Source organism: Sceloporus occidentalis, unplaced genomic scaffold (genome assembly GCF_023333645.1).
Source record: "Sceloporus occidentalis isolate IW3139 unplaced genomic scaffold, rSceOcc1.0.p SCAF_57, whole genome shotgun sequence".
NCBI lineage: Eukaryota > Metazoa > Chordata > Lepidosauria > Squamata > Phrynosomatidae > Sceloporus > Sceloporus occidentalis.
Window position 1 is genome coordinate 3,408,535 of NW_028317037.1, and position 27,565 is coordinate 3,436,099.

The 27,565-nt window shown below is 44.3% G+C and overlaps 1 protein-coding gene across 1 annotated transcript; it reads right to left on the reverse strand.

Annotated features, from left to right (window-relative positions):
* Positions 1-8,700: 8,700 nt before the first annotated feature.
* Positions 8,701-24,228, reverse strand: LOC149287720 (uncharacterized). The gene is made up of 2 exons (XM_089492573.1): positions 24,136-24,228; positions 8,701-10,108 (listed from the first exon to the last, which is right to left on the reverse strand). The coding sequence occupies exons 1-2, from the start codon at positions 24,226-24,228 to the stop codon at positions 8,780-8,782; spliced, it is 1,422 nt and encodes a 473-aa protein (XP_089348699.1). The 3' UTR covers positions 8,701-8,779.
* Between the last annotated feature and the right edge of the window lie 3,337 nt (positions 24,229-27,565).

A 27,565-nucleotide genomic window follows, 5' to 3' on the forward strand; every position in this document is an offset into this window, starting at 1 on the left:
GTCAGTTTGAGGCCTTCCGGGAGAGAGAGAGACTGAGGGAAGAGAGGAAGGAGGTCCTGGAGGGAGGGGGCCTTGGGAGATATAGGGCCTTCCTGAGATATTCAGTGTTCGCTTCCTAACAAAGGGGTTTCTGGCCTCATAAAGGATTTGGGGCAAACTGGATCTGAAAGGCAGAAGTAGCCTTTTCTCTTTCCAATGAGATTTAAAGTGTATTTCCGGGACTCGATCTCCCAGCATCCACAGGGCCAGAAAGAGGAGGGGCCCTGCCCTGCAGTAAGGCCCCTCCAATCCCCTCCAAACTAGGACTACACCTCCCACGTCTTCTTTCTTTCTGTCTGTCTGTCTGTCTGTCTGTCTGTCTTTCTTTCTTTCTTTCTTTCTTTCTTTCTTTCTTTCTTTGTTTCTCCCTAGCTGCCTTGTGTTAGTGGTGTTACTCCTCTTGTTGTCATTGTGTGCCTCCAAGTTATTTCTGACTTATGGCAACCCTAAGGGACGCCCTTCGCAGGGTTTTCTTGCCACAATTTGTCCAGAAGTGGTCTTGCAAGTGCCTTCCTCTGAGGCTGAGAGAGTGTGACTTCTTGCCTAAGGTCACTCAGTGGGTTTCCGTGGCCAAGAGGGCATTCGAACCTTGGTCACCAGGGTCATAATCCAATGCTCCAGCCACTAAACCACGCTGGCTCTTTCTTGAGGTTTTGTGGTTTTTTGTGGTGTGGCTCCAAGTCATTGTCTACTTCTGGGGAACCTCTCCTGGGGTTTTCTTGGCAAGAGTTGTTCAGAGGAGGTTTGCCATTGCCTTCCCTGAGGCAGAGAGAGTGTGACTTCTTGCCCAAGGGACCCAGCTGGTTTCATGGAGGAGTGGGGCACTGGACCCTGAGTCGGTTGTAAAAGGGCAGAAGCACCAAAGTCTTGTTTTTACCTTCCGAATAATGGGTTTCCTTTAAAAGAAATAAGCAGTTTGCTTTTCTGTCTAATTATTATTTTTGTTGTTCTTGTTTGTTTCTATGTTTATTTGGTAAAAATATGAGATGGTCTGGTCTGCCTCCTTCCTTCTTCCCTGAAAATCTATTAATAAGAAAATTGGGGAGACTTTTAAAACCTCCCAAAGGAGCTACTTTTGGCCTTTTTGGGGGACAAGCCTCCTCTTAGAAGCCAAAGCCCAATGTTTGTGAAGAAGAAGAAGAAGTCTTGTATTAAAACTATCCTCCCCATTTCTGATCCCTTTTAAAACCCATGTTCCCCAGAAGGAGCAGAGCTGTGTAATATAAAAACCCTCTCTGAAAATATACACACAAAGACACACAAAGAGACACACTTCCTTCCTTTTGGCCCAAGGAGCCTGGCCTCCTTCTGACTCTGGAGCCTCAGGAGAGAAAGAGAGGCCTCTGTTCAACTGAGGCCTCAGAGAAGGTTCCGGAACATTATTCCCCACAGTCACAAGGAGCACAAAATGGCCTCCAAAACACAAAATTGGATTCCATCCAATCAGGGCCAGGGATGATGGGAGGGACAGGGACTCCAGCCAATCAGGGCCAGGGATGGTGGGAGGGAGGGGATTCCAGCCAATGGCAGCCCTCAGAGTGTCCTCTGGAGCCAATCATGTGTAAAATACATGCCATAAAAACATCACAAAGTATAAACATTTAAATTACAGTAATCGCAGGGCAGTTATGCTGTTATGACTGGAAGTGAACATATACACAGTTATGATTACATATACATACTGATGTTGATCAGAACATGGGGGGTGTATACATGCGCAGGTGCATCCATGTGCATTCATATGTACCTCCATATTTCTGCATGCATTTGCTTATGTTTAAATTGTACACAAGTAGAAGAGTATATATAAATGTGTGTGTTTATTCTAGCCAGCTGCAACAAATCCCAACCCCCCTCTACCTAACCCATTCCACGACCCACAATCTCCAGCCAAATTTACAGCCCAAAGCAATTATCTTTACTATTAGCAATGAAAACCTAATGTTAACAAAATATAACTTTAAAACATAAACAGACATATGGACAGACAAACCGTAAAAGCAAAATCACAAGGGCCTTTTCTTAGCAACACTGCATTGGAAATATAACCTTTGCATTCCTTACTGACAAAAATAATGCTAGTTCACTACTGGGATTTTTGTGGCTTCTCTCCTGTCTGGACTCTCTGATGTGTCAATAATAATAAGAATAATAATAATTGTTATTTATAACCCACTTTTCCAAAAGCGGGGTACAGCAAAGGAAAAAAATGTAGCACAATATGCAATATAAAAACATACAGTATAAAAACATCATAAAATAACCCAATACTTTAAAACACTATAAAATCTACAACAACCGTTAAAACCAAAGAAGACAAACTAGCTAGTTAGAACCATTGCATATCAGGTGAGAACAGCATGTAATCAGGGCACATGGGTGAAAGCCTGTCGGAAGAGAAAGGTCTTTCATTCCTTCCTAAAAAGATCAAGGGAGGTGACGGAGCTTGACTTCAAAGAAACACATTCCCCACAATGCTGGCATTTGTATGGCTTCTCTCCTGTGTGGACTTTCTCATGTGTCACTAGGTTTGATTTCAATGAAACACATTTCCCACAACGCTGGCATTTGTATGGCTTCTCTCCCGTGTGGACTCTCTGATGTCTAACTAGGACTGACTTTGATAATATTATATGTACTTATATATTCCTCTATATATTATACTTATACAGTCTGCCCTTCCTAAACATGGATTTTTTATACACGGCCAGAAAAAGTTCCACAACAATATAAATATAAAATATCAAACCTTGATTTTCCAGTTTTTATTACGGACTCCATTTTGCTCTCTCATTATAGTCAATGGGACTTGAGCATCCCCGTATTTTGTTATACAATGGGGATCTTGGAACCAAACCCCGGCCTACAACAAGGGTCCACTCTGTGTGTGTGTGTGTGTGTGTATTATCATCATATATAATCCATATATCTATATCTATATTTCTCATTAAAACACATCAATAGTGGCTTTTTTTGGCGCATGCGCAAAAGCCTCCTACACCGCCATCTGCTGTCCAGCAAAAAGTTTTCGTGGGAAGGCCCTGTGGCGAATAGAGCCTCAAGCTGACCAATGAAGAGGCAGCTAGAGCTCAGCCAATCAGGTGCTGGATGAGAAGAGGGGAAAACCAACTGGTGGCTGTCAGTTGGAGAAGACTGACATTTGGGACTTTTGATCTGAGGGGAAGGCTGTAGCCAAGGCAGTGTGAGGGCTTGGGTTGTTAGCAGTCCTCCCGAGGGACTGGAAACGGGGTTTTCCTTGAGTCCAAAGGAAAGGACTTGGGTCGCAAACAGACTCTAGGAAAGAGAGGGATGGGTTGCGTACCTTAACTGTGTCGATAGTCTATGGGGCTTGGGCCCTAGAAGGGAATTTGGTAGCACTAATTATTTATTCATATTGAACAAACTTTAAAACGAGTTATATTTATTCCATCCTGTATTACAATAAGCCTTTGTTTTTATTTTAAACATCACTTGGCTCATGGTTAGGGTTGCCATAAGCCAGGACCTCCAAACCGGGACAAATGTAGGACAACATTTTCAAATGTAGGACACAGTTTTAATAAATGGAGGACAGGCGAAAAAATTGATGCTTTTTAAAAAATGTTAATATAAATGCATGTTTCTTAGGCATGATCAAAATGGAGGACATTTTCAAATTTGACAGAAGAGGACATGTCCTGGAAAAGGAGGCGGATGCCTGGTCACCTTGTCTCTGGTCCAAAAGACACTGCAGAAATAAAACATAGCTGGACTGAAATGCCCAGAGTTCCTCACCAAAGCTGCATCCACACTGAGGAAATAATCCAGTTTGAGAGTGAATTAACTGTCCTGGGTTAGTGCTGGGAATGCTGGGAATTGTAGTACACTGTGGCCCCAGAGCTATCTCTGACAGGGAGTCCCATAACCCTCCAAACGTAGTTGAACTGCAGTGCCCAGAATTCCTCCTCAGGTGCATCCGCACTGAGGAAATGGTCCAGTTTTAGACTGCTCAGTGCTGGGGAATCCTGGGAATTGGAGTCTATTGTGGCCTCAGAGCCATCTCTGACAGAGAAGTCTCAATGTCTCCCAAACACTAGCATTCCCAGGATTCCCTAGCACTGAGTTAAAGCAGTCTCAAAGTGGGTTATTACTCATGCAGAGTGTGAGAGAGATAGAAAGGCTAGGGACTGGATTCATTCATTAACTCACAAAAGGAGGATATGTGTGTCCAAAACACACTGCTTTGACTGCCAGGGCTCAGTGCTATGGAATCCTGGGAATTGTAGTTTATTGTGGCACCAGAGCTCTCCAACAGAGAAGGCTAAAAATGCCTCACAGACACCAGACTTCCAGAGCATTGAGCCCTGGCAGTCAAAGTTAGAAAAAATACACAGGGGCAACATAAATATTGAAAATGGCCACGCACCTCCTCCTCCTCCTCCTCCTCCTCCTCCTCCTCCTCCTCCTCCTCCTCGGTGCCAAAGGAAATGGCCCTCTCCCCACTGCTGCCTTGCTGGGACCAAACAGAGGAGGAGCTCCTCTTCCTGAGTCTGGCAACCTCCAACAAGCCTAGAAGATAATTCCCCAAACGTTTGGCCAAAACTCACCAAATCCCCCCATATCTCACCAAATATTCAGTCAAAATCCCTGAAAAGTCCCTGTAATGTTAATATGGCAATAAACCGTAGCCCTAATTGAATAAAAATAATTGGAACTTATTTCAACTCTCAAAATTGCCATTAAAACCAAGCACCAAAATCACACCAAAGGCTCTGAAAAGTACCCATTTTGGTGTGAAAGTCACCAGATTGGCAACAGACCGGGAGACAAGGAGGAAACCGTGCAGGGACGCCCCCTAGTGGTGAAAAACCGGGAATGTCCCGACGGCAGGAGGGTTATGGCAACCCTACTCATGGTGAGGTTAAAAACAGCAATGCTACCCATAGTTTAAAATCTTTGGTGTGCCTCACACATATTTTGGTGGCAGTGGTGGGATAACAAAAGTCCCAAACACCTGCCACAATAGAAAGGTTGACCCTCACAGGCCCAAACTCCTGAGGTGAGTTTTGGGTCCTATGGCTGGGAGTATTGGTAGTGTGCTTTGCTTTACTCTGCCCATAGACAATGCCCAGAGAGTGGAATCACTGGACCAATGGGGAGGTGCAGTACTTTTATCACTGTCTGGAGAGGAATGTGGACCTGGACGTCATAATGGGGTCCACATCCCACCCTAAGAGGGCAATCTACTCAAAGATTGCCAAAAAGATGAGAAGGGGTCTGAGAGGTCACAGAAGCAGGTGGCCTCCAAAGTGAAGGTGATGAGGACAGCCTTCTATCTTGCCATGCGCGAGCATGGCAACAGCTGCGCACCATGACACAAACCTCCGGTTTTTTATGAGATGTGGCATCTCTGGATGCTGGCTGGGGGTCCTATATTGGACCTCAATGCCACTGCGGGTGAGTCTTGGTTGTTGACATTTCCTGTACTGGGGTGCTATGATTGGTTGTCTTGAGGCACCTGAGCTCATTTCTGCACTTGTGTCTCCTGTTCCTCTTTCCTCCGCACAGAACACCTGGGGAGGCGACACAGGGCGGCCATGCGGAGTCCACCTCGCCCGGACGAGGAAGACAATGGGAGTCCACGGCATCACCCTGAAGGTTGGCGTATGAATATATACAGTCAGCCCTCCTTATACACGGATTTATTATACACGGATTCAAGCATACACGGTTTGAAAAGGTTCCAAAAAAGTATAAATTTCAAATATCAAACCTTGATTTTCCACTTTTTATAAGGGACACCATTTTGTTCTGCCATTATATTTAATCGGACTTGAGCATACACGGATTTTGTTACACACGGTGGATCTTGGAACCAAACCCCAGCGTATAACAAGGGTCCACTGTATATATATGTATACACACACACACACACACACACACACAGAGTTAATATATATACATATATGATATATATATATACACACACATTTATGTATATATAAAATATAATTATATATACATACACATATGTATGTAAGTACGTGTGTGTGAAGATGCACACGTTCAGACAGATATCTATGGTTATGTATGCAAAGACATGTTCTATGCAAGATTTATGTTTAGAGACTTGCAACGGTTATGAGTTGCCTTCAGGCACTGGAGCTCATTTCTGCAGCCACTAGGTGTTCAGATTAAGGTATAAGTCTGAGTGCACTTAGATAAAGATGCCTCCACGTATATACATATATGCACACATCCATCTGTTGTTGTCCATTGTTCTGGTTCGTTGTTCCAGGTGATGCTGGAGAAGAGGCCCTGCCTCCAGCGGAACCAGAGGCTGCAGGCAATGAGCGAGAGGGACTCCTTGCCCAATGCATTGCTCACCTGGAGGTCCAGCACCAGGAAGGTCAGTTCCCCACCTTCACAAAGGCCCCATTCCCACTTGGCCCTGTTTATTTGTTCCTTTCCATGATTTTCCCATTCCTCTATAGTTATAGATTTATTTATATCATATGCCCATCTTACCATGCTGTGTTTAATAATTTCATCTTCTAGATCTCTTTCTTTTAATAGTTTATAACATTTGGATATGTGTTTACCTTTTGGGTCCATCATAATTTTATCTATTTCATTGTTATCCATCGTTAACTCAGGAGCTTTATTATCTGCCTTAAAACGATTGTTTAATTAGTTGTATAAAAACCAATCCTTCATGTTTCCTCTTTCGTTAACTTCTTCCGTAGATTTCATATTGTATTTTCCTTCTGGTGTTTTGTTTATTAAATCTCCATACCTTAGCCATGAAGTATCTTTGTCCTTTGTTCTATTGAAATAGGCTTCTTGCAGTGACACCCAAAACTGATGTCTTATTTTATACCATACTTTAAGCAATGATCTTCTTATAACATGATGGTTAAAAGCATTATTATATTTTGGTTTTGTATACCACATATATGCATGGATACCAAGATTCAGGTTAGCTTTTTCTATATTCAATAAATTCTTGTTTTTTAATTTGAACCATTCTTCTAACCATTTGAAACAAGCTGCATAATAATACAGCTTAAAGTTTGGTAAGTTACATCCCACCTTGAAGCAAAGATCATTTACTAAGGCAACCATAACAGTTTCGACTCCGTATCCCATCCTGAGGCCAGTTTGAAATGGGTCCAGATAATCTGTCTCATCCAAGACCGCTTGGAGATGAAGAGCAACTGCCCTCAAAATTATGTTGGTTAGAAATGGAAGATGGGAGACCGGTCTGTAATTGTTCATGTCCAAGGGATCTAGGGAGGGCTTTTCCAGAAAGGGCCGTAGCACCGCTTCTTTTAAGCATGATGGAAAATAGCCCTAACTAAGAGATGCATCTATGATATATCTCAGGTGATATAAAAAGGGCAAGGGTTGGGAGGACAAGTTCTCCTCTTCACACTTAAAAGGAGCTTGTCCACATCCTCAGTACTCAGATTCAAATTGATCCAGTATGATCTTACTCATGGACACCTCACTTATAGCCTCTACAATAATGCTGATGTCCAATTTGGCTCTTATCTGAGAGATATTATCTGTGAAATAGCCATTTAAAGTATCATAGTGAACTGTGGAAGGCTCTAATAATGGGTTCCGGGAGGAAGGTGCCTGATACAGGTCCCAGATCCAAACCCCCCCCCCCCCCGACTTCAGCAGTCCCTTTATGCTTCTCTTCCCTTGGCACTTTCATTCCTTTATTCCTTCCTTCTCCTCTTTTAACATACATCGCTTCAAGGGGGTCCAAGGCCCTTTCAGCATGATCCCAGAACCATGAGATTCCCCCAAATGAATGAGGGCTCTCCCCACTTCCCGCCCTCAGAGCAGCTTCAGGGGCTGAGAGTCTGCATGCGCAGATGCCCCAAAGACCCCTTCTCAGCATGCGCAAGGACCATAAGGCCTTTGCTGCTGCTGCTGCTTATTCCGCTGGCGGCCTTTGGAAGAAGGGAAGGACTATGGCCTTTTTTCCTTCCTTCCAGAATGGAGCCCAAGCTGCAGAGCTGGACTCAGGAGAGAAAGGCTGGGAAGGCTCTGCTTTGTACATATAGCTCTGTCTCTCTGAGTGTGTGTGTGTGTGTGTGTGTGTGTGTGTTTGCCTCTGTTTTTATGGCTGGGAAAGGAGCTGAGGGCTGAGGAGAGAAGAAAGGGTACATTTTGTGCAAATGCAGAATTTCTGTACACCAATGAGTCCAGTGTGTTGAAACAACAAAAACTTTATTGCAAACACATAATCAGAAATTCAGCGCTTAAATCACAGCTGCCCTCCCCAAACCAAACATTAAAACCCCAAAACAGAAAACATCACCCTCTTCCAAACCTAGCCCCCCCTCCAATTCCCACAGTCTATGCCCCACAGATAACAAGGCCCCCTTTGCCCTTCCCAGAAAATAGCCCTTTCTGTTAATGCCTGTCCCAAACTTTCTTCAGCCAACATCCCACACATTCCAAATGCTATAATTCCCATAACTGTTCTAACCAGCTGGAGCCAATCCCACCCCTCTGTTTAACTAACCTATTCCACCACCCATAATCCCCACTCAAATTTATAAACTAAAGCAATAATCTATACTCATGGCAATTAAAACCTCAACTCAACAAAATATAACTGAAAAATATAAAGAGACATATGGACACACAACCCTAACACACGAAATCACAAGGGCCTTTTCTTATCACCACAGGATTTAAAATATATTCTTTAGTATTGCTTATTGACAAATATAATGTTAGTTCATTTCTGGGATTTGTGTGGCTTCTCTCCTGTGTGGACTCTCTGATGTATCACTAGGCTTGATTTCGATGAAAAACATCTCCCACAATGCTGGCATTTGTATGGATTCTCTCCTGTGTGGACTCTCTGATGTGCCAATAGATATGACTTGGAAGAAAAACATTTCCCACAATGCTGGCATTTGTTTGGGTTCTCTCCTGTGTGGACTCTCTGATGTGCCAATAGGTATGACTTGGAAGAAAAACATTTCCCACAACGCTGGCATTTGTAAGGCTTCTCTCCTGTGTGGACTCTCTGATGTGCCAATAGGTTTGACTTTGAAGAAAAACCTTTCCCACAACGCTGGCATTTGTAAGGCTTCTCTCCTGTGTGGACTCTCTGATGTGCCAATAGGTATGACTTTGAAGAAAAACCTTTCCCACAACGCTGGCATTTGTATGGCTTCTCTCCTGTGTGGACTCTCTGATGTGCCAATAGGTATGACTTTGAAGAAAAACATTTCCCACAACGCTGGCATTTGTATGGATTCTCTCCTGTGTGGACTCTCTGATGTCTCACTAGGTGTGCCTTTGAAGAAAAACATTTCCCACAATGCTGGCATTTGTAAGGCTTCTCTCCTGTGTGGACTCTCTGATGTGCCAATAGGTTTGACTTTGAAGAAAAACCTTTCCCACAACGCTGGCATTTGTATGGATTCTCTCCTGTGTGGACTCTCTGATGTGCCAATAGGTTTGACTTTGAAGAAAAACCTTTCCCACAACGCTGGCATTTGTATGGATTCTCTCCTGTGTGGACTCTCTGATGTGCCAATAGGTATGACTTTGAAGAAAAACATTTCCCACAATGCTGGCATTTGTATGGCTTCTCTCCTGTGTGGACTCTCTGATGTGCCAATAGGTATGGCTTTGAAGAAAAACATTTCCCACAATGCTGGCATTTGTTTCGCTTCTCTCCTGTGTGGACTCTCTGATGTGTCACTAGGACTGACTTCCAAGTAAAACATTTCCCACAACGCTGGCATTTGTAAGGCTTCTCTCCTGTGTGGACTCTCTGATGTGCCAATAGGTATGACTTTGAAGAAAAACATTTCCCACAACGCTGGCATTTGTAAGGCTTCTCTCCTGTGTGGACTCTCCGATGCATGACTAGGACTGACATGTAAGCAAAATATTTCCCACAGTGCTGGCATTTATGTGGCTTCTTTCTTGTGTGGACTTTCTCATGACTGACAAATTCTTCTGTAAAGGAGGACAATGACAGGCAAAACTGAATATCAGTGTTAAGAGAGGAAAGGGTTACCCCAAGATTCAGCCCCACGTTCACCCCTCTCTATTTGAGATTAAATTAATAGAATTGGTGTGAATGACCTGAGCATGACCCTGTTCTAGATGCCCCCAAATCCATATAATGACTGTATTCTTACTCATAGGTGCTACCAAAGAAGTGATTGAAGGGGAACTGCCATGAAGAAATCAGGGAAGGAGATAGTCAGGCAGTTAAAAAATATTCCATTAAATGTATATAAAACTATTTCAATTGAAAAGTGGCATCATTTCCTGTGAGACTGCCATAGAGTGCTGAGTCAGAATCCAAGACATGATGGAAGCTAACTGCAGAGGATGCTTCATGCTGTTTGGCACCAGGATATGACTCACAGCCAATACAGTATATAGCTCAAATTGCGGATTGGTGTGGGTTGGAGTTGGGTGTGTAAGAGATTGTGAAATGGATAGAAGTCAGAGAGGAGAGTTGGTAAATATTTGTTTTATATTGCAACTCAAGATAAAGAACCTCTAAGGACTTTGAGCAAATCAACTGTGTCTGTGAGTTATTTTTAAGTGTGGAAAGTGGTTTGTGCATTGCCAATGCCTATATCTGGAGATTTGCTTCTGTACTCTGCTATGTTATTGTTGAGTTCTGGGAGTGTCGCCTTCAGACTGTGCTATACATTGGCTTGTGAATGGGATCAGAATTCAGAGCCAAGAAGGACCTAAGAGCCAGTGTGACAATCCTGTTTGGCTGAAGTATTTCACCAAGCACCCATTGCACTTATTTCAGTTTCAGACAATTGTTTCCCCACCCAGGAAACATCCTAAAGCAATTTAAACCTTTTTGAATGCTCGGTTTCTGCCCCCATGCAACAACTTCAGTATAAATATCAGCCCCAACTGGCTGTTCTTTAGTTTCAGTCCAGTTGCAGAGAGACAGTCCATTGGTGTACATCTCACTACACTCGCCAGCCCCACTTGCCACAGGACTTACTAACTTCTCTCCCCTTTCTGGACCTTCAGCAATTGGAATCAAGATCCATCTAGGTAATGTATTACCATTTGCAAAGCCTCAAAGTATTCGCCACTCCCACCTTTGTTTCTCAGTTCTTGTGTGTATGCGTGAACACCTATATGTGTATATGTCTATGTATGCGTGTATTTTGCTTTTCCCCTAAATAAAACACAAAAAACTATTTGAAATGCCTCTGGAGTTCTGTGTGCTTCTGGACCTGGTATAGTTGGGATGAATCCTGAGGTCACTGTTGCTTCAATCTCTCCTTTGAGCTAAGTATGAAATTCCCCTAAAAGCATAGCACTTGTGGGTCTCCTCCCCAGACTCCAGCATTTCGAGTGACAAAGGGCCTCTGGAATCACCCACGGAGCTAAGCAAACTTAGGTTGGAAAAGAAACATTAGAGAAAAAGGAGTTTTTGTGTTACCCTTTCCACTCTTCATAGACATTGCTTATAATTGCTAAATGGAACCCTTAATATGTATGAAAACAAGGGCCTGATTTCAAGTTCAGTTCTTAAGTTCAGTGCTCTACAAGGGGCTACCTTTGTCCCAAGTTCAGAAGCTTCAATTAGTTCAAAATGCTGCACCAAATTGGTCATCGGAACATCTAGGTCAGACCATTTAACACCAGTTCTAAAATCTCTTTATTGGCTTCCAATTAGCTTCCAGGTGCAATACACAGTGATGGTTATTACTTTTAAAGCCCTACATGGCTTGAGCCCGAGCTTCTTGAGGGAAGGCCTCTTCCTACACAATATGCCCCATACTCTCAGAACATCTGGGAAGACATTATTAGATTACCCAAAGGTCAGGCTAAGAACAACTTCCCACAGAGCGTACATAGCCATGGCCCCCAAGTTATGGAACAACTTGCCGGAGGAGATCCGTCTTATCACCACCTTGGATGCTTTCAAGAAAGCACTTAAGAAGGATCCTTTCTGGCAGGCTTACCCACCCGACCTCTTCTAAAGAACTTAAGGGAAAAACCACTTCTGATCGCAATTGTGCATTTTATACGATGTTTTTATTTGTCCCTAACTGAGTTTTAAGCAACTTGTTTTTTGACTGTGTGCAAATTGGATGCTATTGTGGCTATTTTAAAGGTAAATACAAATAAAACCTATTATTATTATCTGTCCAGTTGGTGGCTGCCTCCCAATCCCTAAGGCCTCTCTCCTGGCCCTTCCCAGAGGTCCCTTCCTGTCCACACAGAGCTAGGCGATCCTGGCTTTGCTCCTGCCTTCCCCTCCTGGCTCCCAGAGGCTTGATCCCCTTCCCTTTCTCCCTCCACTCTCCAACCTTCCCTCATGCCCATCTGCACTGCTTTACCATTTCACCTTCAGCATCTCTTTCCTGCCTTTCTGTTTTTCACATTCCTTCCATCTCTCTATCACAGACAGAGTGTGTGTGATGCATAAACGGGACACTTTGAGTCCCATTTGTTGAGAAAGGCAGGATAATCAATATACAAATAACTCATTGGGAAAGGCAAAGCAAGGGGTCTGGGACCTGGTTTCTGATATTAGTGAGGGTCAAGTGCCAGGGAGGAGCCTTAAAACAGCTTTAAGACATCTCCAATACTGGGATGGATTACTGTTGGGATTTGGGGGGGGGGGTATATTGGACCCCAGGGGTTCTCAGAGAGGAGGTGGGGGCTGTTTTGCCACTGTTGGGCCCTCTCTGATCCACTGCAGGGCCAAGGGAGCCTTTTTCACATGAAGCCTCTCCAGAGCCTCAAAAGGCTGGAAGAGGGGCCACAAAAGCCAGGAAACTTACTCAGGAATGTGCTGAGGACTATTTAGGGGCAAAAAGAATTAATCTCCATGGGTCCTTCCCACAAAATTCCAGAACTGGCAGTTTAGGATTGGATATTTAGAATCCTTACAAAGTGGAGAACAATATTGCCTCACTAAAACTAGACATTCCAAGATTCCACAGGAAGTTGTTATGACAATTATATTACGTGTGAAAGGGAACTAGGAATGGTAGTAGAGCACAAGTTGAACATGTGTCAACAGTGTGATGCAGCAGCTAAAAAGGCCAATGTGATCCTAGGCTGTATCAATAGGAGTGTAGTGTCAAGATCAAGGGAAGTAATAGTGCCACTCTATTCTGTTTTGGTCAGGGCTCACTTGCAATAATCCTGTGTCCTGTTCTGGGCACTACAATTCAAACAGATGTTGAGAAGCTGGAGGATGTCCAGTGGAGGGAAACCAAAATGGAGAACGGTCTTGAAACCATGCTCTCTGAGGAATGACTTAGGGAACTGGGTATGTTTAGCTTGGAGAAGAGAAGGTTAAGAATGGATATGACAGCCCTGTTCAAATATTTGAAGAGATGTCATATTCAGGATGGAGCAGGCTTGCTTTCTGCTACTCCAGAGAAAAGGACATGGAACAATGGATGCAAGCCACAGGGACAAGAGATTCCTCTTAAACTTTAGGAGGAACTTCCTGAGAGTAAGAGCTCTTCAACAGTGGAATATACTCCCTCAGAGTTTGGTGGAGTCTCTTTCTTTGGAGGTCTTTAAACAGAGGCTGGATAGCCATCTCTTGGGGTGCTTTGAATGTCTATTCCTGCATGGCAGAAGATTGAACCGGATGGTCCTTGTGGTCTATTTCAACTCTTTGATTATATCATTCTAAAGTAGAATCATAGCGCTCTGACAGTAAATTATGAAACGGCCCTCAGTCTTCATAGAAAGAACAATGGATTCAGGTTCCTTACCCACAGAAGCCACATTCCCATAATTCTCCATCATCACAGAACTGTACATAAGTCTCTGTTTCTTCGTCAACAGTTTCCATTCCTCCTCGGTGAAATATACAGCCACATCTGCAAAGGTCACCTGCAACAGAAAATAGCCCTCATCCAGAGAATGACTAAACAAAAGGGGAGGAAAGCAAATGGTGCATTGCAAATATTGTTTCAACAATTCAGAATTCAGTCCAGGAAATAAACTTTAAATTCTGCAAACAAGCAAAAAGTGTCTCAATCCTTTCAAAATAATATACAATTTGATAAACAGTATAATTTAGGCCATGTCTGATATATTATTGATTGATTAGGATACTGACTATCCCAACATGTATAGTACATTTAGTCACCAATGAATTATAATGCATTTAGCCATATCTCACCTAATTTCAGAGGCATATTTCCTTTTTAAAAAACAGTTCTGGGGAGTACTCTGGGCTTGGGGCCACTAGGCTCACCCTCAATTTAGGTGCAGAGATATTCCTCCATATCCCCCAGCATTTTACAGATGGGGAAAGCAAGACATATGTGGCTAAGCAACACCAGAAGGGGGTCAAGATGGCCAAAGTTGTTAATGATAAAGATCACACAAGCAAGGAAGGGTACCGCAGTTTGCTTTTGCCTCCAACTCCTGACAAGGACAAGACCCTGACTCCATCCCTCCTCCCATCTTCCCTCTTTTAAGATGATGGGATGCAGACTCTTTTGAACTTGTAACACATTTTGCAGCAACTGAACTGACCTGAGGAGAAGAGGGAAAGTGGGAGGAGGAGAGTGAAACAGGACATTTTCAAAGCCCCTGAAAAAATGAGGTGACAGAGGATTAACCAGGACTCTTTCTGCCAAACTGGGACAGTATGTTCTCCGCTTGCTTTCATGAGCCGGCCCAGACATAGATAAAACTAATAGTAAGGATGGCAACTTACCAAAGAGCTGTTGTACTTCAGGAGCCTCTTTCTTTTGGAGCGCAACTCCCTCCGCTTGGCCTCTGTGTCGGCCATCAGGTGGGCAGGGGTCCTGGTTGTCCTGCACTCGGGTCTCTTCCAGAAAGACAGGTTCCAAAGCCGTGTACAAGAAGGCCGAGATGAAGGCCCTGAGAAAAGGGACCAGGGTTAGGATTGGCTTGGCAAGAAACCCTGCAGCACTCAAAGACACATAGAACAGCATCCTGCTGGTGACATACGCAGGTGACATATACCTCCTTTGGGCCGATGCACAGGTGGATATCCCCTTCCTCCCTCTACACCAAACAAAGCCCCCTGGACCTAGCATAGATTCACTGCAGCTCCCCTACAGAAGAGATACTCCATGCCTTATTAGAGTGGGGGGGGGGAATTAGGGGATGGGGAATTGGAGAGGGCCCTGGTTATGTCGCCATAGATAGATGTGAAATGAGTGCATCATAAACAAACAAACAAACAAACAATCTGCCAAAATATCCAGAGGTTTCCAGTACTTTTCCCCAGCATCAGCCCCTTTCCCAAGAAGGCTGCATCCGCACTATAGAAATAAGGCACTTTGACACAGCTTTAACCACTCAGTGCTATGGAATCCTGGGATTTTACCACTAGACACTTAGCCTTCTCTGCCAGAGAGCTCTCATTCCACAACGAACTACAAATCCCAGGATTCCACAGGATGGAGCCAGGAGAGTTAAAGTGGTTTCGAACCGGATTATTTCTTCAGTGCAAATAATTTCTGTAGTGCAGATACAGCCTAGCTCTGTTGTAAAAGTCAAATTATTATCTGGTTAAAAATGGTTTTCCTTTTAAAAAATAAGTTTTTTTAGTCTCTAATCCTTATTCTTTTTGTTCTTGTTTGTTTCACTCTTGGTAATATGAGTTATTCTGGTCTGTCTCCTTCCTTCTTCCCTGAAAATCTATTAATAAAGAAACTGGGGATACTTTTAAAACCTCCCAAAGGAGCTACTTTTGGCATTTTTGGGGGACAAGCCTCCTCTTAGAAGCCAAAGCCCAATGTTTGTGAAGAAGAAGAATAAGGCTTGTATTAAAACTATGCTTCCCATTTCTGGTCCCTTTTAAAACCCATGATCCCCAGAAGGAGCAGAGAAAAGAGACACAAAAGACCCACAAAGAGACACACTTCCTTCCTTTTGGCCCAAGGAGCCTGGCCTCCTTCTGACTCTGGAGCCTCAGGAGAGAAAGAGAGGCCTCTGTTCAACTGAGGCTCAGAGAAGGTTCTGGAACAATATTCCCTCAGACACAAGCAGAAGAAAATGGCCACTGAAACACAAAATGGCCGCTTGAACAAATGTCTACTAGAACACAAGGAACAGGGACTGGGATTCCAGCCAATCAGGGCCAGGGATGGTGGGAGGGACTGGGATTCCAGACAATCAAGGCCAGGGATGGTGGGAGGGACTGGGATTCCAGCCAATCAAGGCCAGGGATGGTGGGAAGGACTGGGATTCCAGCCAATCAGGGCCAGGGATGGTGGGAGGGACTGGGATTCCAGCCAATCAAGGCCAGGGATGGTGGGAAGGACTGGGATTCCAGCCAATCAGGGCCAGGGATGGTGGGAGGGACTGGGATTCCAGCCAATCAGGGCCAGGGATGGTGGGAGGGACTGGGATTCCAGCCAATCAGGGCCAGGGATGGTGGGAGGGACTGGGATTCCAGCCAATCAGGGCCAGGGATGGTGGGAGGGACTGGGATTCCAGCCAATCAAGGCCAGGGATGGTGGGAAGGACTGGGATTCCAGCCAATCAGGGCCAGGGATGGTGGGAGGGACTGGGATTCCAGCCAATCAGGGCCAGGGATGGTGGGAGGGACTGGGATTCTAGCCAATCAAGGCCAGGGATGGTGGGAAGGACTGGGATTCCAGCCAATCAGGGCCAGGGATGGTGGGAGGGACTGGGATTCCAGCCAATCAGGGCCAGGGATGGTGGGAGGGACTGGGATTCCAGCCAATCAAGGCCAGGGATGGTGGGAGGGACTGGGATTCCAGCCAATCAAGGCCAGGGATGGTGGGAGGGACTGGGATCCCAGCCAATCAGGGCCAGGGATGGTGGGAGGGACTGGGATTCCAGCCAATCAGGGCCAGGGATGGTGGGAGGGACTGGGGTTACAGCCAATCAGGGGCAGAGATGTGGGAGAGACTGTGGTTCCAGCCAATCAGAGCCAGGGATGGTAGGCGGGACTGGGATTCCAGCCAATCAGGGCCAGAGATGTGGGAGGGACTGGGGTTACAGCCAATCAGGGCCAGGGATGTGAGAGGGACATAGCAACATCATCTGAAATCTTGGGATTTGTAGTCCATTGAGCTACTAGATCTCTCTAGTTAAGGATCGCAAATACTCCTTCCTTGACTGCCAATCCAAGGATTTCCTAGGAAGGAACCATGTCAGTTAATGTTTTTGGCCCCAAAAGTTCCCCAGTATAGCCTTCAGCAAGTTTACAGGGATTTTTTGGTCCCTGTTTTTCTATGCTCTGGAGAAGCTTCCAATGTCCTCTTGGGGAAAAGGCCTCCCTTGGCCCTACTACAGAGTTGGGGCTTAGAGTGGCCCCAACAGTGACAAAACTGCCTCTACTTCCCCTAAGGAAAGTGGGGGGGTATTGAGTTATTTCAACGGGAGGTACCTCTGAGATCCCTGTGGGTCCAATGTTTCTCCTCAACCTTGTTTTGACGATGCCTTCAGGCTGTTTCAAGTGTCAGGAAAAAGCCACATGGGATATATAGTCACAAGAAATATAATATGTATATGAATGTATTTGAAAGTAACATGACACAGCAAAAGTTATTGAATTGTCACACAGGTGTTGTAAGTAATGTAATTAGAAGGTCCTGAAAGCCAAGGACATATGAGGCAATGACAAAGTGAAAAGGTGCAAATTGATATCACCTGAGAGTCATTGAGTGGACAGTAATGTATGATGCAATGTGAGGTCTAGATTGAGCCAAGTATGGTATGTCAATCATAATGTATGTACACGCCCAGGAGGTGGCAACTGTATAATGAATAGAGAGACAAATGTCTATATAAGCAATAATGTATGGCAATACTTTTTGTGGGTATTGAGGAGTATAGTAGTGTGGGTATTGAGGAGTATAGTAGTGTGAGTTTTGTGAGTAGTGAATTGTTTTGTGCATAGTGTATATATTAGAATAAAAGTAGATCTTTTATAGAAGACTACTGTGTTGACTGGTGTCTTGAGAGCTGAACAAGAACCAGCAGACTCCAGAGAAGATTGGAAGACATCTTCAGCCAATTCTCAGAGCTACTGGTCAAACTGGTTGTTCTTCCGCTGACCAAGGGGGTGAGAGTGAAAGCCAGGAGAAGAGCTGCAACTCCCATCATCCCTAACATCAAGGCTCCTCCCTTGAGCCCTAGCCTCACCAAAATTGGGGTCTAATTCCAAGCCCCCTTCTCCAGCCTTTCCTATGGGTTCATTTATCTATGCATTACCCTACCTTTCTCACCAAATGGACTGAAGGTGTCTCTTTCCTGCCCCATACTATCTCAGTCCATCTAAGAGAGAGAATGGCAAGGAAGAGATGCTGAAGGTGAAATGCTTTAGCAGTGCAGATGGAGAAGAGAGCAGGTGGGGAAGTTGGAGAGAGGAGGGAGAAAGGGAAGGGGATCAGGGATCTGGAAGCCAGGGAAGGAGGGAAGGAGCAGAGCAAAGATGTCTGGCTCTGTTTGGACAGAACTCAGCTTGGGACTCTGGGAAAGTGCATAATAGAGGCGCCTCAAGTATTGTGAGGAAGCTGCGAACCTAAAAAACGTTAACAACCGCTACAACTAAACTTGTGTGACCCAGGTCAAGTTGTTGTTTTCAGACATTTTAAGGGGTTCCATTGCAGCCATTATGACTGATATCTATGAAGGGACACCCAAACTCCTTTATCTCTCATATCTGTTTTCCTAGTTGAGCTTGCTTAGCTCCATTGTAGATTGTGAGGCCTCTCCTCTCTTAATGCTGAGCTGAGCCTTGTCTGTCTTTGGGCTTCTTTCTAGAAGAATTTGAGACTCGTGAGAGAATGGAGACTGGGGAGAAACCATACGAATATCCGCAGTGTGGAAAGTGCTTTGCTCAGAAGACGCACTTTGTGGTGCATAAGAGAGTCCACACAGGAGAGAATCATAGAATCATAGAATCGTAGAGTTGGAAGAGACCACTAGGGCCATCCAGTCCAACCCCCTGCCATGCAGGAAATCCAAATCAAAGCATCCCTGACAGATGGCCATCCAGCCTCTGTTTAAAGACCTCCAAGGAAGGAGACTCTATCACCTTCCAAGGAAGTGCATTCCACTGCCGAACAGCCCTTACTGTCAGGAAGTTCCTCCTAATGTTGAGGTGGAATCTCTTTTCCTGTAGCTTGCATCCATTGTTCCGGGTCCTGTTCTCTGGAGCAGCAGAAAACAAGCTTGCTCCCTCCTCAATATGACATCCTTTCAAATATTTAAACAGGGCTATCATATCACCTCTTAACCTTCTTTTCTCCAGGCTAAACATCCCCAGCTCCCTAAGTCGTTCCTCATAGGGCATGGTCTCCAGACCCTTCACCATTTTTGTCGCCCTCCTTTGGACACGCTCCAGTTTCTCAATGTCCTTTCTGAATTGTGGTGCCCAGAACTGGACACAATATTCTAGGTGGGGCCTGACCAAAGCAGAATACAGTGGCACTATTACTTCTCCTGATCTAGACACTATACTTCTATTGATGCAGCCTAAAATAGCATTGGCCTTGTTAGCTGCCTCATCACACTGTTCACTCATGTTCAACTTGTGGTCTACTTGGACTCCTAGATCCCTTTCACACGTAGTTTCATTCAGCCAGGTGTCACCCATCCTATATCTGTGCATTTTATTTTTCCGCCCTAAGTGCAATACCTTACATTTCTCTGTGTTGAATTTCATTTTGTTAGCTTTGGCCCAGCTTTCTAGTCTATTCAGGTCATTTTGAATCTTGATCCTGTCCTCTGGGGTATTAGCTATTCCCCCTAATTTGGTGTCATCTGCAAATTTGATAAGTATGCTCCCAATTCTGTCATCCAGGTCATTGATAAAGATGTTGAATAGCACTGGGCCCAGGACAGAGCCCTGTGGGACCCCACTGGTTACTTCTCTCCAGGATGAAAAGGAGCCATTGTTGAGCACCCTTTGGGTTCGGCCGGTCAACCAGTTACAGATCCATTTAACAGTTCCTTTGTCTAGCCCACATTTTACAAGCTTGTTTGCAAGAATGTCATGGGAAACCTTGTCAAAGGCCTTACTGAAATCAAGATATACTATATCCACAGCATTCCCTTCATCTACCAAGCTGGTAATTTTATCAAAGAAAGAGATTAGATTTGTCTGGCATGACTTGTTTCTCTGAAACCCATGTTGACTTTTTGTGATTATGGCATTGCCTTCTAGATGTTCACAAACTCTCTGTTTAATGATCTGCTCCAGAATCTTTCCTAGAACTGATGTCAGACTAACTGGACGATAATTGTTGGGATCCTCTTTTTTCCCCTTTTTGAAGATGGGGACAACGTTTGCCCTCCTCCAGTCTGCTGGGATCTCTCCTGTTCTCCAGGAGTTTTCAAATATGATTGCCAATGGCTCCGATATTACTTTTGCCAGTTCTTTTAATACCCTTGGATGGAGTTCATCTGGTCCCGGAGACTTAAATTCATTTAGATTAACAAGGTGTTCCTCTACTATCTCTTTACTTATTCTGTGCTGAAATTCCCCTATTCTGTCCTCTGCTCCATTATCCTCAGGTTGAGCACCCTTTGCCTTTTCTGAGAAGACTGAGGCAAAGAAGGTGTTGAATACTTCTGCCTTTTCTCTATCTCCTGTTAGCATTTTGCCATCTTCTCCACGCAGTAGCCCTACCGTTTCCTTCTTCTTCCTTTTGCTGCGGACATATCCAAAAAAGCCCTTTTTATTGTTCTTAACCTCTCTAGCAAGCCTGAGTTCATTCTGCGCTTTAGCTTTTCTGACTTTACCCCTACACATGCCTGCTATTTCTTTGAATTCCTTTTTCGTGATTTCCCCCTTTTTCCATTTCTTATACATGTTCCGTTTCAAACTTAGCTCGGTTGAAAGGTCCTTAGTCATCCATCCTGGTTTCTTGAGACACCTCCCGTTTTTCTTTCTCACTGGAACTGTTTGAAATTGTGCCTTCAGTATCTCCCTTTTGAGAAAGTCCCATCCGTCCTGAACTCCTTTATCTTTTAGTATTTCTGACCATGGAATCGCCCTCAATACTTCTCTAAGTTTACTGAAATCCGCTCTCCTAAAGTCTAGGATGCGTGTCTGACTCTGCCTGGCTTCTCCTCTCCATTGTATAACAAACTCCAGGAGAACATGGTCGCTTCCACCTAAGGATCCCACCACTTGCACCCCATTAACCAAGTCATCCTTGTTGGTTAGGATCAGATCTAAAATAGCTGACCCCCTTGTTGCCTCTTCCACCTTTTGGACCATGAAATTGTCTTCCAGGCAAGTGAGGAATTTGCTAGACCTTGAGGATTTTGCTGAGTTTTGCTGAGCAAATATCAGGATAGTTGAAGTCGCCCATCACTACTACATCTCTCTTTTCTGAATGTGTGGTCATCTGTTCTAGAAAGGCATCATCCAATTCCTCCGTCTGACTTGGGGGTCTGTAGAAGACTCCCACCATAACATCCTTGTTGTTTCCCTCCCCTTTGATTCTTATCCAGATGCTCTCCACCTGGCTTCCATGATTGATGTCCAGGATCTCTTCACTGGTGTAAATATCTCTGACATATAGTGCTATTCCTCCTCCTTTCTTGTTTGGCCTATTTCTCTTAAAAAGGTTATACCCCTCTATTTCCACATTCCAATCATGAGACTCATCCCACCAGGTTTCAGTGATGCCTATTATATCATATTTGTTTTGTTGTACTAGGAGTTCGAGTTCATCTTGCTTATTTCCCATGCTCTGTGCATTAGTGTAGAGGCATCGCAGACCACGGGTCCCATTTACTTTTTGCTTGTGCAAGTTTTTTTGCCTCCCACTGTTGGATCCTTGCACATTTTTCTTGTTTCCTCTATGTCAGTTTGACTATTTTCGCCATCCCTTTCGCCTTCCTTAATATTGTCTCCCTTCCCCTCGGAACTCAGTTTAAAGCTCTCCTGATCAAGTTCTTGAGACTGTTGGCAAAAACATTTCTTCCAACTGGTGTGAGATGCAACCCGTCTGTTGCAAGAAGTCCCTCCTCATGGAACCGCAGCCCATGATCAAAGAATCCAAATCCTTCTCGGCGGCACCATCTGCGAAGCCAGTTGTTCACATCCGCTATTTTCCTCTCCCTTCCTTTATCGTGCCCTTCGACTGGCAGAAGAGATGAGATGACAACGTGGACATTCATTCCTTTCAGTTTCCTACCAAGTGCCTCGTAATCCCTTTTGATGTTCTGCAGGCTGTGTCTTGCAGTATCGTTGGTTCCCACATGGACCAAAAGGAAGGGGTATTGGTCAGTAGGCTTGACCAGTCTTGTCAGCCTCTCTGTCACATCACGGATCTTTGCCCCTGGGAGACAACACACCTCTCGAGACATCTTGTCAGGCCTACAAATCACTGCTTCTGTACCCCTCAGCAAGCAGTCCCCCACTACGACCACACACCTCCTACAAGATTTAGCAGCAGCTGTTCCCTTGGGTGGGACACCCAGGCTTGCCTGCTCTGTCCCTGAAGTCTGTCCATGCTGCTCTTCTTCATCCTCTTTGACAAGGGAAAGAGCTTCGAATCGATTCTCTAGCTGCAAGCTCCCAGAACAATCCCTTCTTGGCCTACTTCTCTGTGTGACCTTCCTCCAGCTGTCTGCCTCCTGTGTATGTGAAGTGACTTCCCCGGCTCCAGCATCTTCCTCTGCGTGGTATTCGTCCAGGATCCAGGAAATCCTCCTGCTCCCTAATATGCTGAAGTGTAGCTACTCTGGACTACAACTGCTGCACTTTCTCTTCCAAGAGGGCTACCAACTTGTACTTGGGGCATGTGAAGTTCTCCACTTCTGTAGGCAAGAAGACAAACATCCCACAAGTGTACCAGGTGACTGCTGTGGTTCCCTCAGTCTCCATACTGAAAAGTCTTAGGAAATCACTGAAACAGGACTGTGGGCTTCCTCCTGAAAAAAAGAATCCTCCAGAAAACACCAAAGTTAAGCCCCTGAGGTTTCAACAATTTGTGGCAGTAAGCTCAATCAAATTCTGCCTCTGCTGTAGATTTCCTTGGATGAAAAAAATGAAATAAAAGTAGAAAAGGAACTGCTCTGCAGAGGCTCTGGGAAGAATAATAAAGAGCTAGTCTATCTCTGCCCCTAATGACTCACAGGTGTGACTCACTGAAGATGTGACTACAAGCACACTCTTCCTACAGTTTAAAAAAAAAATTCAACATGTTTAATTTAAAAACAGCATCAGAGAGGGAGAAAGGGGGCAAACCTGACTTCAAAAGATCCATTTAGGATTAGAACAATTAAAGGAGCCCTTATATATCACCTATAATAGTATTATAATAGCTATTGGCTCCATCTTTTTTCCATTCTGATCTCAAACCACAATCATTTAATTGTGTGTGTGTGTGTATGTATATGTCTATATGCGTGTGTGTGTGCGCGCATATGATCTTACAATACTGTACTCCAAACATCTGAGAAAGGCTGTATCTGCACTGCAGAAATAATCCAGTTTGGCACCACTTCCACTACCATGGCTCAGTGCTATGGAATCCTGGGAACTGTAGTTTGTTGTGGCACCAGAGCTCTCTGACAGAGAAGACTAACACAAAACTCACAAAACTATAATTCCCAGAATCCCATAGTATTGAGCCAGGGCAGTTAAAGTGGTGTCAGATGAGATGATTTCTGCAGTGCAGATGCAGCCGAAATGAATCACAACCCACAGAAGCTGATGCTGAAATAAAACCCTTAAGTCTTTACTTGCTTTGTTGTTATTAGCTGCCTTCGACTCACAGCAGCGCTGCGGATGAGACACCTCCAAAGCCCTCTATCCTCCATTGCTCTGCTCAGGTTCCCTTGATTCAGCCCCATAACCTCCCGAATTATGTCTAGCCATTTGGCATGCGGCCTTCCTCTCTTTCTTCTCCCTTCTACCTTTCCTAGCATTATTCTCCTTTTTAATGGTTCATGCCTCCTCATGATGTGGCCAAAATACAACAGACTCAGTTTAGTCATTTTGGCTTCCGGGGAAATTTGAGGCTTGGTCTGTTCTTGGACCCATTTGTTTGTCTTTTTGACTGTCTGCGATATCCTCAGCCCTCTTCTCCAGCACCACATCTCAAACGAATTTATGTTCTTCTCATCCACTTCCATTACTGCCCAGTTCTCACAGCTGTACATGGCAACAGGGGATACAATGGACTGGACATTAGTGCTCAGTTGTATATCTTTAGACTTTAGGACCTTCATGGCTACTCTTCCCATTCATAGTCTTGTTTCGATTTCTTGACTGCAGTTTCCCATTCTGATCAATGTTTGCTCCAAGATACAAGAAACCTTTTAACTTCCTCATTATCTAGGTTAGATTTATGTAAATCTTCCCTAGACATTATTTTTGTTTTCTTTATGTTCAGTAACAAGCCTGCCTTTGCCATTTCTTCCTTGACCTTCCTTAGTCATTGTTCCAAGTCTGTGGTGTTTTCCGATAGTAGTATAGTATGGTCCATGTATCTTAAGATTGCTGATGTTCCTTCCTCTTATCTTCCCTCCTCCTTTTCAAACCAGCTCTTCATTTATTTTCTGCATGTAAACTGAACAGTTGGAGTGATAAGATGCAGCCTTTTGCCAATTGAGAACTATTCTGTTTCTCCATGTTCTGTTCTGACAGTAGCCTCTTGTCCTGAGTACAGATTCCTCATCAGGACTATCAGAGGTCTTGGCACTCCCATGGCTTTAAGGGCTTTCCATAGCCTTTCATGATCTATGCAGTCAAAGGCTTTGCTATAGTGACCAGTGTTTCACAAACTCTGGTCTTCCAAGTGGTTTGGACTTTACTGGTCAGTAAACGGAGGAGCTGCAATCCTGGGAACAAGTTTAGGAAACACTGCTATAGTCTGTTAAGCACACAGTGACTTTTCCCCCTGGAATGCCTCTGTACAGTCACACAACTACAAATCCCAGAATTCAGTATCACTGAGAGCCATGGCAGTTAAAGGTGGACTATTTCTGCAGTGTAGATGCAACCAAAATGAATTACAACTCAGAGTTGGAAGAGACCCCAAGGGCCATCCAGTCCAACCCCATTCTGCCATGCAGGAACTCCCAATCAAGGCATCCCTGACAGATGCCCATCCAGCCTCTGCTTCAAGACCTCCAAGGAAGGAGACTCCACCAAAATCTCTGAGGGAGTTTGTTCCACCATCAAACAGCCCTTTCTGTCAGGAGGTTCCTCCTAATGTTGAGGTGGAATCTCTTTTCCTGCACTTTGCATCCATAGTCCCTGGAGCAGCAGAAAACAATCTTGCTCCATCCTCAATATGACATCAAATATTTAAACAGGGCTGTCATATCACCCCTTAACCTTCTCTTCTCCAGGCTAAACATCCCTAGTTCCCTAAGTCCTTCCTCATAGGGCTTAATGGGTTCCAAATCCTATGAAACATTTCTGCTTCAGACTGAAGCATGGCCTTTCCTCTTCTGTGAAGAAAACACTGTGGCATCTGAAAAGGTGATCTGCAATAGAAAATAGCCCTCATCCAGAGAGCGATTGAGGAGGGAAGCACAGGGTGAATCCCAAATATGATTTAATCCCTTCAGGATATCAATATTGGAATATCCTCCCTTCTCTTTTCCTTAGCTCCCTGGATCTTCAAGAATGGGGTGAGAGGGAAGAGACAAGGCCACAATCTGTGTTCCTGGTCATCTAGATTTCTTGTGTGATGGGAGAGTTTTTTAGCACATGAAAGGTTTTCCAGGTAGGTCCTGTCAATCTGCTTCACTAAACTGATATAAGTCTAGGGCAGCCTCTCCCAATCATCCAAGTTTTATTATTTATGTATTTGATTTCAAGTCTGTTTGGTCAAGTTCTTTTGCCACAAAAGGCAGAGAACACTCCAGGGCCGACTTCCCTTCCCTGGCAATGAAAATAGGAAGACCACATATTCAGCCATTAGGAATGACTTCCTTCCATGATCGCTCCAAACCAGGAGCCTCACTGCATCAAAATGGAGGACCAGCCCTGTCTCAAAGCCATGGGTTCAATGCTCTTTTAGGAACAAAATAAATCCTCCCGAGGACACTCTGAGGGCTGCCATTGGCTGGAACTCCAGTCCCTCCCACCATCCCTGGCCCTGATTGGCTGGAGTCCCAGTCCCTCCCACATCCCACACTGAATGACATCACTGCTACGGAAGGCTCTCTTGACCAATCAGAGAGCAAGATGAAGGTTGTTCTGGAAGCTTCCGTGAGAAGGAGATATAAGGCCTGAGAGACCAAGAGACAGTTGGGGGAATTGTGTCGGTTGGAGATCGAGAGAGAGAGAGTTAAAGAGCGGATCTTGGAAGTTAGTCTCAGGATTAGATGCTTAGGTTTATTTATTTGTTTTAATAGCTTTTATGAATTGAATATTATATACTTACAAATATTGTTCCTGCAAGATTCTTAATATCTTTCATGACTTATATTTCAGTTATATTTTGTTATTTATAGTAAATATCTCCTTGGAGTATCTACTACTCATTGCTCCTTTTACACGTGTCTTGGATCAGTTGATGCTTGGAAAGATCAGTAAAGAAGTAGAAATAAGATTCCTTAACTGGTCCCAGTGTAGATTAAGGGAAACCCTTTTATAATTCACTGGATGATGGCAGTGTGATTTGAGGAAGTTAAGGGTTTGCTGGGCTAAGAGCCATAATGTCTAAATGTCTAATTAACAATTTGTAATCCACTCTGATAGCCTTTTGGCTGAAGAGAGGTTATAAAACTATTATTATTATTATTATTATTATTATTATTATTATTACAATTACAGGGCTGCAGTTTGGCTGCTTGGACCACCGGAGATCATCACAGTGAGTCAGTTGGAAAAGCCCATCTCACTCCAGAAAATAAAGGTACTTGAGGAGTTTGCATTCTACGTCTTTCTGTAATAATAGCTACAAAACTGATGATAGCATTTGGGACATTTAGTCTTTTAAAAACAAATATGGCAGATTTAAATTCTGCTTTAAAACCTCTTTCCATCTGCCAGCTTTGTGCTGGTTTTGGGGGGAAATGAGAAAGTGTTGGGAGGGAGGGACTGCCAACAGAATTAGGAGATGCATTGCAGGCTATGGACAGTTTGTGGCAAAGAAAGGTCCAAAACACACGGCAGCAATAGTCCAGTGTGAGAGCGCTTTAACTGCCCTGGCCCCAGTGCTAGGGAATCCTGGGAACTGGAGTTTATTGTGGCACCAGACCTCTCTGACAGAGAAGGCTCAATGTCTCACAAAATTACATTTCCCAGAATTCCCTAGCACTAAAGCGGTCTCAGATTGGATTATTGCTGCAATGTGTTTTGGACCCTTGGCAAGTCACACTCTCTCAGCCTCAGAGGATGGCAATGGTAACCCCTCTCTGAAGAAACTTGCCAAGGAAACCCCATGATAAGGTTGCTTTAGGGTTGCCATAAGTTGGAAACGACTTGAAGACACACATGAAGAGCAGAAAAAAGTCTGCACTTATTTCACAGGTTGTACATGGGAATGGGAGGCAGTGTGGTGTAGTGGTTTAAGTGTTGGGTTACAACTCTGGAGGCCAGGGTCCAGTG

Excerpts from the sequence above, each read along its gene's own strand:
- LOC149287720 (XM_089492573.1), bottom strand. The coding sequence starts at position 24,228 with ATGAAGGTCCTAAAGTCTAAAGATATACAACTGAGCACTAATGTCCAG. Across the intron at positions 10,109-24,135 it reads ACAGCTGTGAGAACTGGGCA|AGAGGGGTGAACGTGGGGCT; the intron begins GTAATGGAAGTG and ends AATCTCAAATAG.